The sequence below is a fragment of the Protomyctophum parallelum genome, assembly GCF_964188405.1.
Source record: "Protomyctophum parallelum genome assembly, chromosome: 1".
Lineage (NCBI taxonomy): Eukaryota > Metazoa > Chordata > Actinopteri > Myctophiformes > Myctophidae > Protomyctophum > Protomyctophum parallelum.
The window spans coordinates 105,112,359-105,124,592 of record NC_139697.1 but is presented as its reverse complement, the minus strand read 5'-3'; the positions used below and the strand labels follow the sequence as shown (position 1 = coordinate 105,124,592).

Below are 12,234 nucleotides of genomic sequence, written 5' to 3'. Positions count from 1 at the left end.
GAGAGAGAGCGATAGAGAGAGAGAGCGATAGAGAGAGAGCGATAGAGAGAGAGAGCGATAGAGAGCGATAGAGAGAGAGAGCGATAGAGAGAGAGCGATAGAGAGAGAGAGCGATAGAGAGAGAGAGCGATAGAGAGAGAGAGCGATAGAGAGAGAGAGCGATAGAGAGAGAGAGTGATAGAGAGAGAGAGCGATAGAGAGAGCGATAGAGAGAGCGATAGAGAGAGCGATAGAGAGAGAGAGCGATAGAGAGAGAGCGATAGAGAGAAAGCGATAGAGAGAGAGAGCGATAGAGAGAGAGAGCGATAGAGAGAGCGATAGAGAGCGATAGAGAGAGAGAGCGTTAGAGAGAGAGCGATAGAGAGAGAGAGCGATAGAGAGAGAGAGCGATAGAGAGAGAGCGATAGAGAGAGAGAGCGATAGAGAGAGAGAGCGATAGAGAGAGAGCGATAGAGAGAGAGAGCGATAGAGAGCGATAGAGAGCGATAGAGAGAGAGAGCGATAGAGAGAGAGAGTGATAGAGAGAGAGAGCGATAGAGAGCGATAGAGAGAGAGCGATAGAGAGCGATAGAGAGAGAGAGCGATAGAGAGCGATAGAGAGAGAGAGCGATAGAGAGCGATAGAGAGAGAGCGATAGAGAGCGATAGAGAGAGAGCGATAGAGAGAGAGCGATAGAGAGCGATAGAGAGAGAGAGAGAGAGAGAGAGAGATAGAGAGCGATAGAGAGCGATAGAGAGAGAGAGCGATAGAGAGCGATAGAGAGAGAGAGCGATAGAGAGAGAGCGATAGAGAGAGAGAGCGATAGAGAGCGATAGAGAGCGATAGAGAGAGAGAGCGATAGAGAGCGATAGAGAGAGAGAGCGATAGAGAGAGAGAGCGATAGAGAGCGATAGAGAGAGAGAGCGATAGAGAGAGAGAGAGAGCGATAGAGAGCGATAGAGAGAGAGAGCGATAGAGAGAGAGAGAGAGCGATAGAGAGCGATAGAGAGAGAGAGAGAGCGATAGAGAGCGATAGAGAGAGAGAGCGATAGAGAGAGAGAGCGATAGAGAGCGATAGAGAGAGAGAGCGATAGAGAGAGAGAGCGATAGAGAGAGAGAGAGCGATAGAGAGAAAGCGATAGAGAGAGAGAGCGATAGAGAGAGAGAGCGATAGAGAGAGAGAGCGATAGAGAGAGAGCGATAGAGAGAGAGAGCGATAGAGAGCGATAGAGAGAGAGCGATAGAGAGAGAGAGCGATAGAGAGAGAGCGATAGAGAGAGAGCGATAGAGAGAGAGAGCGATAGAGAGAGAGAGCGATAGAGAGAGAGCGATAGAGAGAGAGAGCGATAGAGAGAGAGAGCGATAGAGAGAGAGAGCGATAGAGAGAGAGAGCGATAGAGAGAGAGAGTGATAGAGAGAGAGAGCGATAGAGAGAGCGATAGAGAGAGCGATAGAGAGCGATAGAGAGAGAGCGATAGAGAGAGAGAGCGATAGAGAGAGAGAGCGATAGAGAGAGAGCGATAGAGAGAGAGAGCGATAGAGAGAGAGCGATAGAGAGAGAGCGATAGAGAGAGAGCGATAGAGAGAGAGAGCGATAGAGAGAGAGAGCGATAGAGAGAGAGCGATAGAGAGAGAGCGATAGAGAGAGAGAGCGATAGAGAGAGAGAGAGCGATAGAGAGCGATAGAGAGAGAGAGCGATAGAGAGAGAGCGATAGAGAGAGAGCGATAGAGAGAGAGAGAGAGAGCGATAGAGAGCGATAGAGAGCGATAGAGAGAGAGAGAGAGAGAGCGATAGAGAGCGATAGAGAGAGAGAGAGCGATATAGAGCGATAGAGAGAGAGAGCGATAGAGAGAGAGAGCGATAGAGAGCGATAGAGAGAGAGAGCGATAGAGAGAGAGAGCGATAGAGAGAGAGCGATAGAGAGAGAGAGCGATAGAGAGAGAGAGCGATAGAGAGAGAGAGCGATAGAGAGAGAGAGCGATAGAGAGCGATAGAGAGAGAGCGATAGAGAGAGAGAGCGATAGAGAGAGAGCGATAGAGAGAGAGAGCGATAGAGAGAGAGAGCGATAGAGAGAGAGAGCGATAGAGAGAGAGAGAGAGAGAGAGAGAGAGCGATAGAGAGCGATAGAGAGAGAGAGCGATAGAGAGCGATAGAGAGCGATAGAGAGAGAGAGCGATAGAGAGCGATAGAGAGAGAGCGATAGAGAGAGAGAGAGAGAGCGATAGAGAGCGATAGAGAGCGATAGAGAGAGAGAGCGATAGAGAGAGAGAGCGATAGAGAGAGAGAGCGATAGAGAGCGATAGAGAGCGATAGAGAGCGATAGAGAGAGAGAGCGATAGAGAGAGAGAGAGAGCGATAGAGAGAGAGAGAGAGCGATAGAGAGCGATAGAGAGAGAGAGCGATAGAGAGAGAGAGAGCGATAGAGAGCGATAGAGAGAGAGAGAGAGAGAGCGATAGAGAGCGATAGAGAGAGAGAGTGATAGAGAGAGAGAGCGATAGAGAGCGATAGAGAGAGAGAGCGATAGAGAGAGAGCGATAGAGAGAGAGAGCGATAGAGAGAGAGAGAGATAGAGAGAGAGAGCGATAGAGAGAGAGCGATAGAGAGAGAGAGCGATAGAGAGAGAGAGCGATAGAGAGAGAGCGATAGAGAGAGAGAGCGATAGAGAGAGAGAGCGATAGAGAGAGAGAGCGATAGAGAGCGATAGAGAGAGAGAGCGATAGAGAGAGAGAGCGATAGAGAGAGAGCGATAGAGAGAGAGAGCGATAGAGAGAGAGAGCGATAGAGAGAGAGAGCGATAGAGAGAGAGCGATAGAGAGAGAGAGCGATAGAGAGAGAGCGATATAGAGAGAGAGCGATAGAGAGAGAGAGCGATAGAGAGAGAGAGCGATAGAGAGAGAGCGATAGAGAGAGAGCGATAGAGAGAGAGAGCGATAGAGAGAGAGAGCGATAGAGAGCGATAGAGAGAGAGCGATAGAGAGAGAGAGCGATAGAGAGAGAGAGCGATAGAGAGAGAGAGCGATAGAGAGAGAGCGATAGAGAGAGAGCGATAGAGAGAGAGCGATAGAGAGCGATAGAGAGAGAGCGATAGAGAGAGAGCGAGAGAGAGCGATAGAGAGAGAGAGAGATAGAGAGAGAGAGCGATAGAGAGCGATAGAGAGAGAGCGATAGAGAGCGATAGAGAGAGTGCCATAGAGAGAGAGCGATAGAGAGAGAGCGATAGAGAGCGATAGAGAGAGAGCGATAGAGAGAGAGCGAGAGAGAGCGATAGAGAGAGAGAGCGATAGAGAGCGATAGAGAGCGATAGAGAGAGAGAGCGATAGAGAGCGATAGAGAGAGAGCGATAGAGAGCGATAGAGAGAGAGAGCGATAGAGAGAGAGAGCGATAGAGAGAGAGAGCGATAGAGAGAGAGAGCGATAGAGAGAGAGCGATAGAGAGAGAGAGCGATAGAGAGAGAGATCGATAGAGAGAGAGCGATAGAGAGAGAGAGCGATAGAGAGAGAGCGATAGAGAGAGAGCGATAGAGAGAGAGAGCGATAGAGAGAGAGCGATAGAGAGCGATAGAGAGAGAGCGATAGAGAGAGAGCGAGAGAGAGCGATAGAGAGAGAGCGATAGAGAGCGATAGAGAGCGATAGAGAGAGAGAGCGATAGAGAGCGATAGAGAGAGAGCGATAGAGAGCGATAGAGAGAGAGAGCGATAGAGAGAGAGAGCGATAGAGAGAGAGAGCGATAGAGAGAGAGCGATAGAGAGAGAGAGCGATAGAGAGAGAGAGCGATAGAGAGAGAGAGCGATAGAGAGAGAGCGATAGAGAGAGAGAGCGATAGAGAGAGAGAGCGATAGAGAGAGAGAGCGATAGAGAGAGAGAGCGATAGAGAGAGAGAGCGATAGAGAGAGAGAGCGATAGAGAGAGCGATAGAGAGCGATAGAGAGAGAGAGCGATAGAGAGAGAGCGATAGAGAGAGAGAGCGATAGAGAGAGAGAGCGATAGAGAGAGAGCGATAGAGAGAGAGCGATAGAGAGAGAGCGATAGAGAGAGAGCGATAGAGAGAGAGAGCGATAGAGAGAGAGAGCGATATAGCGCACACAGAGAACACAACAACACAACAACACAACAACAAGAACGCAGTCACACAGAGCAGAGCGCACACAGAGAACACAACAACACAACAACACAACAACACAACAACACAACAACACAACAACACAACAACACAACAACACAACAACGCAGTCACACAGAGCAGAGCGCACACAGAGAACACAACAACACAACAACACAACAACACAACAACACAACAACACAAAAACACAACAACACAACAACACAACAACACAACAACACAACAACGCAGTCACAAAGAGCAGAGCGCACACAGAGAACACAACAACACAACAACACAACAACACAACAACAACACAACAACACAACAACACGACAACGCAGTCACACAGAGCAGAGCGCACACAGAGAACACAACAACACAACAACACAACAACAACAACAACAACAACACAACAACACAACAACACAACAACAAAAACAACAACAACAACACAACAACGCAGTCACAAAGAGCAGAGCGCACACAGAGAACACAACAACACAACAACACAACAACACAACAACACAACAACACAACAACACAGTCACACAGAGCAGAGCGCACACAGAGAACACAACAACACAACAACACAACAACACAACAACACAACAACACATCAACACAACAACACAACAATGCAGTCACACAGAGCAGAGCGCACACAGAGAACACAACAACACAACAACACAACAACACAACAACACAACAATGCAGTCACACAGAGCAGAGCGCACACAGAGAACACAACAACACAACAACACAACAACACAACAACAACACAACAACACAACAACACAACAACACAACAACACAACAATGCAGTCACACAGAGCAGAGCGCACACAGAGAACACAACACCACAACAACACAACAACACAACAACACTACAATGCAGTCACACAGAGCAGAGCGCACACAGAGAACACAACACCACAACAACACAACAACACAACAACAACACAACAACACAACAATGCAGTCACACAGAGCAGAACGCACACAGAGAACACAACAACACAACAACACAACAACGCAGTCACACAGAGCAGAGCGCACACAGAGAACACAACAACACAACAACACAACAACACAACAACAACACAACAACACAACAACACAACAACACAACAACACAACAACAACACAACAACACAACAACACAACAATGCAGTCACACAGAGCAGAACGCACACAGAGAACACAACAACACAACAACACAACAACACAACAACAACACAACAACACAACAACACAACAACACAACAACACAACAACAACACAACAACACAACAACACAACAACACAACAATGCAGTCACACAGAGCAGAGCGCAAACAAAACAACACAACAACACAACAACACAACAACGCAGTCACACAGAGCAGAGCGCACACAGAGAACACAACAACACAACAACACAACAACACAACAACACAACAACAACACAACAACACAACAACACAACAATGCAGTCACACAGAGCAGAACGCACACAGAGAACACAACAACACAACAACACAACAACACAACAACACAACAACACAACAACACAACAACAACACAACAACACAACAACACAACAACACAACAATGCAGTCACACAGAGCAGAGCGCACACAAAACAACACAACAACACAACAACACAACAACACAACAACACAACAACGCAGTCACACAGAGCAGAGCGCACACAGAGAACACAACAACACAACAACACAACAACACAACAACACAACAACACAACAACACAACAACACAACAATGCAGTCACACAGAGCAGAGCGCACACAGAGAACACAACACCACAACAACACAACAACACAACAACACAACAACACAAAAACACAACAATGCAGTCACACAGAGCAGAACGCACACAGAGAACACAACAACACAACAACACAACAACACAACAACACAACAACACAACAACACAACAATGCAGTCACACAGAGCAGAGCGCACACAAAACAACACAACAACACAACAACACAACAACACAACAACGCAGTCACACAGAGCAGAGCGCACACAGAGAACACAACAACACAACAACACAACAACACAACAACACAACAACACAACAACACAACAATGCAGTCACACAGAGCAGAGCGCACACAGAGAACACAACAACACAACAACACAACAACACAACAACACAACACCACAACAACACAACAACAACACAACAACACAACAATGCAGTCACACAGAGCAGAGCGCAAACAAAACAACACAACAACACAACAACACAACAACGCAGTCACACAGAGCAGAGCGCACACAGAGAACACAACAACACAACAACACAACAACACAACAACACAACAACAACACAACAACACAACAACACAACAACGCAGTCACACAGAGCAGAGCGCACACAGAGAACACAACAACACAACAACACAACAACACAACAACACAACAACACAACAACACAACAACAACACAACAACACAACAACGCAGTCACACAGAGCAGAGCGCACACAGAGAACACAACAACACAACAACACAACAACACAACAACAACACAACAACACAACAACACAACAACAACACAACAACACAACAACAACACAACAACACAACAACACAACAACACAACAACGCAGTCACACAGAGCAGAGCGCACACAGAGAACACAACAACACAACAACACAACAACACAGTCACACAGAGCAGAGCGCACACAGAGAACACAACAACACAACAACACAACAACACAACAACAACACAACAACACAACAACACAACAACAACACAACAACACAACAACGCAGTCACACAGAGCAGAGCGCACACAGAGAACACAACACCGTGTCTCAACGTAGCTATAGGATACCATGCAGGCCAAATCACAGCAGTGGTGGAAAACTCAATTGTTTTATTTAAGTAAAAGTACCAATCCTGCAATTTAGAACCACCTCGTTACAAGTAAAAGTAGGGAATTGAAAATGTCCTGTATTGTCCTGTACTGTATTGTGTTCTTGTATGGACGTAGTGTTGGGTGCCTGCACATTATGCACACATGGCATCAACGCATGGTGTTGTGTGTCTTTCTTTTATCTGTACTGTATTGTGTTCTTGTATGGACGTAGTGTTGGGTGCCTGCCACATATGCACACATGGCATCAACGCATGGTGTTGTGTGCACACACAGGCACACTACACTCTGTCATTTTTTTAAGAGCCTGCCCAGGGACTACAGATGCAATTTAGCTTCGGCTAACTCTGGCCCATTTACATTGAGGTGAAAACTTAACTGGTGTCAAAACGTTATCGACCCAGTGTCCAAAGACAGATGTTCACAACTGCAGCAGTACAACATATTAAGCAGAGTTCCACAGAGAGTATCGCTATAAAGTAATACAAAAAGTGAAAAGGACAGGTGAATGCACAAACGTGCACAGCACAGCACAGCACAGCACATGATGACACTGGTAGGCAGAGAGAGAGGGAGAGAGAGAGAGAGAGAGAGAGAGAGAGAGAGACCATTCCAACATGAAGTGAACCTACCTGGTAGCCGACGGTTTTGGAGCGGCACCATTCCAACAGCATCTGTTTGATCCCGCTGGCGCTGGAAACCCCGAAGCTCTGCGAGCGCGTCAGTTTGGGCTTCTGGCCCGGCTGGGTTTTGGGCCTGTTGTTGGAAGACAAACGCAACGACCGATGAAACCCTTGGGAGAACCAGCTCCTGTTTCCAGCAGTGTGTGTGTGTGTGTGTAAAACACACACACTAGCAGTGGCGTGCACAGATAGACACTAGGGGGTCCCTGCCCTAATTTGTAGTGTGTGGACCATGCGGTGACACTGATCAATTCTTGATAAAAAATGCTTCTACTATATTATTTAGGCCCCCACAATCTATAAAGCTATGTTTCTATGTCAGTGGTTCTTCGATAAAAAAAATAGCATATCTACAAGCTCATAGCGCTATGAGCTTGTAGATCTTGCTATTTTTCAATAGCTAAAGCATACCATAATGCTGCTAACACCAAAATGGGTTCCCGCCCCAAAATGGGTTAAGGCAACCAGCCGGTTCCACGCGCTGCACAAGGTGCCCTTTTTTTTCACTTGAGCACCTGCCCCTCTAAATGTCTGTGCACGCCACTGCACAATAGTGACACACAATGTCATTCACAGCGAAACATTGCTCTCAAAAATGTTTTTGAAAACATTTTAGCGATAAATAGACGACGCAGTAAAACCCGAAAACGGATTCTATTTGATCAACTCACTTCCTTGTTTTTTCTGACAGTGCTGCCTCCAGCTCTGCAGCTGGGCAGACGCAGCCGGCGCGACACGTCTTATGGAATACTCGTTTTGTTGTGTTTTGGGTCAATTTATTGATTTTTGGTTAGGTAGCCATGTAATAATTAAGCGGGACAATATCTGGCTAGGTGGTCGTTGTCGGGACATAATTCACCGACAGGGAGTTTAACCTCTCCAACTCCCGACAATGAACGTCACCACCTAAGATCACCAGATACTAACCTTTTTTTTTTTTTTAATACTGTTATTAGGCATTTTTTGTATGACATCAGAATATTATCGACAATGATAATGAGTAGTTCAGTTAAATAAAATGAAAAAAAAAAACAGGTAATGTAAATGTTCCACATACAATACATAATAAAAAAGACATAAATGTGATAAACATGAAAAAACTAAAAACAGTTAAAAATGAATTAACAGACAAACAAAACAGACAACAGGACAGACACTCTTGCTCTCAAACTTTCCCAACATGTTGTTGTAAATTAAGTGAATTACAGACATTCTTTTTTTAAATTATGAAAAATAAAAATAAAGAAAAGACACTCAGTTCCTTTTTTTTTACTTTCCAATTTTCTATTGTGCTATCTATTGTGTAAGAGGGGTTAGCGTAACCTGACGCTGCCAGATCCAAGAAGCTTGCTACACAAATTTGTTTCACAGCTTATTGGGATCTGGGATCGCGGAAGCAAATTCGATGACGGGGCTGTTCCTTTTTTTCAAGATACTTGGTAGATGATTGGATGGGACCGTCTGTCTATCACCGTGTGGGCGTGCAAACACAACCAATCATATTGACGTGTCTATATAGCTTCACATCCGGTTTCGCACATATCCCGCCCTTAGCTCACGCTGATTGGTCCGGTACGGAACGGATTTTTGTCAGCTCAACTCCCTGAGTGATCCCAGATGAGTGCTGTGTTGGGGAACATGGTTACCCAATACCGCCCTCATCTGGCAGCGTCGGGTTAGGGTTAGCGTGCACCTATTGAAATATTCAATGAAGGGTTGCCATGTCTGGTAGAATCTATCTTCACTCCCTTACTAACCATTCTTAACCCTTCCCCCTAACCCTATAGGGCTGTCACGATTACGAATTTAAGTTGACGATTACTTACAGTCCAACCTCTGTGTTTCTCTCAAACAGAGACCGTCGGGCCTGGGTTCCGTTGGCGCGGGGCAGAGTCTGGGACTTCCCTCCTACGTCCAGAATGTCAGCCTTGTTCAGCTTTCTGTTGACATGTGGGCACAGTAAGGTCAATGTTCAGCTTTCTGTTGACATGTGGGCACAATTAAGTCAATGTCCAGCTTTCTGTTGACATGTGGGCACAATTAAGTCAATGTTCAGCTTTCTGTTGACATGTGGGCACAATTAGGTCAATGTCCAGCTTTCTGTTGACATGTGGGCACAGTTAGGTCAATGTTCAGCTTTCTGTTGACATGTGGGCACAATTAAGTCAATGTTCAGCTTTCTGTTGACATGTGGGCACAATTAAGTCAATGTTCAGCTTTCTGTTGACATGTGGGCACAGTTAGGTCAATGTTCAGCTTTCTGTTGACATGTGGGCACAATTAGGTCAATGTTCAGCTTTCTGTTGACATGTGGGCACAATTAAGTCAATGTTCAGCTTTCTGTTGACATGTGGGCACAATTAAGTCAATGTTCAGCTTTCTGTTGACATGTGGGCACAATTAAGTCAATGTTCATCTTTCTGTTGACATGTGGGCACAATTAAGTCAATGTCCAGCTTTCTGTTGACATGTGGGCACAATTAAGTCAATGTCCAGCTTTCTGTTGACATGTGGGCACAATTAAGTCAATGTCCAGCTTTCTGTTGACATGTGGGCACAATTAGGTCAATGTTCAGCTTTCTGTTGACATGTGGGCACAGTAAGGTCAATGTTCAGCTTTCTGTTGACATGTGGGCACAATTAAGTCAATGTTCAGCTTTCTGTTGACATGTGTGGGCACAGTTAAGTCAATGTTCAGCTTTCTGTTGACATGTGGGCACAATTAAGTCAATGCCAACAACAGTTATGACGCATGTGTGATGCCCGGGGTTCAAACTCAGGTCTCCCGTGTGAAAGTCCAACCTCTTAACCACTAGACCAAAAGGGATATCCTTATTTGGACTGGGGGAGATATTAGACTTTTGAGGCCATCAGACTGAGGCTAAAAACTCCTTGGGCTAAAAACGGCCAGAGCCCCGTCATCACAAATCTGATGAGGTCAGCACATTTTGGGGACATTTGGGCAAGTGGCTATAATGTAGGATTCATGATGATGTAATGCATCTTACTGTAGGATTGATGATGTAATGCATCTTACTGTAGGATTGATGATGTAATGCATCTTACTGTAGGATTGATGATGTAATGCATCTTACTGTAGGATTGATGATGTAATGCATCTTACTGTAGGATTCATGATGTAATGCATCTTACTGTAGGATTGATGATGTAATGCATCTTACTTGTCAAAGCTGGGGGAGAAAGATGTCTTCACCGGCGTCTTAGAGGGGAGTAGATTCATGTCTGCAGAGAAATGTAAATACAGGGAGAGAGAGAGAGAGAGAGAGAGAGAGAGAGAGAGAGAGAGAGAGAAAGAGAGAGAGAGAGAAAGAGAGAGAGAGAGAAAGAGAGAGAGAGAGAGAGAGAGAGAGAGAGAGAGAGAGAGAGAGAGAGAGAGAGAGAGAGAGAGAGAGAGAGTCAACACTAAAACTATGACGACAATGTGCATCGACAGAGCCTTAGATATAGACAGAGTTACGCAAACTGCGTTCTCTTCATGGGGCTTCAGTCCAATGGCGGCTCTCCTACATAGACTTCTATTGGTCACTTCATGGGGCTTCAGTCCAATGGCGGCTCTCCTACATAGACTTCTATTGGTCACTTCATGGGGCTTCAGTCCAATGGAGGCTCTCCTACATAGACTTCTATTGGTCACTTCATGGGGCTTCAGTCCAATGGAGGCTCTCCTACATAGACTTCTATTGAGAATGGGGACAACCAACTGGGACAAGTCCTGGACCGGAAGTAGGCAGAAATGCATTGGCAACGGCCCAGCTTTAATGATCTTAAATGCCTTTATTTTAGATTGTTTTGTAGTAATAGTACAACATAAACATTACAGAGACTTTAGTTGTTACTGTACAATACTTTAAAACAGTTGTCATGTTGCACAACATGCTGTAAAATAGCCCTCGTTGAAAACAATGCATTTCCAACTCCAGCTTGTCTCAGTTCAGGCTGCATGAACAGCGCTCGGTTTCTGCCCCCTCAATGTCCTAACTCTTCTATTAGATGGCTCTGGGTTTCTGCCCCCTCAATGTCCTAACTCTTCTATTAGATGGCTCTGGGTTTCTGCCCCCTCAATGTCCTAACTCTTCTATTAGATGGCTCTGGGTTTCTGCCCCTCAATGTCCTAACTCTTCTATTAGATGGCTCTGGGTTTCTGCCCCCTCAATGTCCTAACTCTTCTATTAGATGGCTCTGGGTTTCTGCCCCCTCAATGTCCTAACTCTTCTATTAGATGGCTCTGGGTTTCTGCCCCCTCAATGTCCTAACTCTTCTATTAGATGGCTCTGGGTTTCTGCCCCCTCAATGTCCTAACTCTTCTATTAGATGGCTCTGGGTTTCTGCCCCCTCAATGTCCTAACTCTTCTATTAGATGGCTCTGGGTTTCTGCCCCCTCAATGTCCTAACTCTTCTATTAGACGGCTCTGGGTTTCTGCCCCCTCAATGTCCTAACTCTTCTATTAGAGGGCTCTGGGTTTCTGCCCCCTCAATGTCCTAACTCTTCTATTAGATGGCTCTGGGTTTCTGCCCCCTCAATGTCCTAACTCTTCTATTAGATGGCTCTGGG

The 12,234-nt window shown here is 45.7% G+C and overlaps 1 protein-coding gene across 4 annotated transcripts in view; it reads right to left on the bottom strand.

Moving 5' to 3' along the window:
- LOC310872632 (uncharacterized protein) overlaps positions 1 to 12,234 on the bottom strand; it is a 174,042-nt gene that overhangs the window by 3,606 nt on the left and 158,202 nt on the right. For all 4 annotated transcript variants that reach the window (XM_083784669.1, XM_083784670.1, XM_083784671.1 and 1 more), the window contains exons 9-11: positions 10,844 to 10,904; positions 9,488 to 9,601; positions 7,611 to 7,734 (exon numbers count right to left, since the gene is read on the bottom strand). In XM_083784669.1, coding sequence (XP_083640795.1) covers positions 7,611 to 7,734; positions 9,488 to 9,601; positions 10,844 to 10,904 — 299 coding nt within the window. The remainder of the gene's footprint in view (positions 1 to 7,610; positions 7,735 to 9,487; positions 9,602 to 10,843; positions 10,905 to 12,234) is intronic.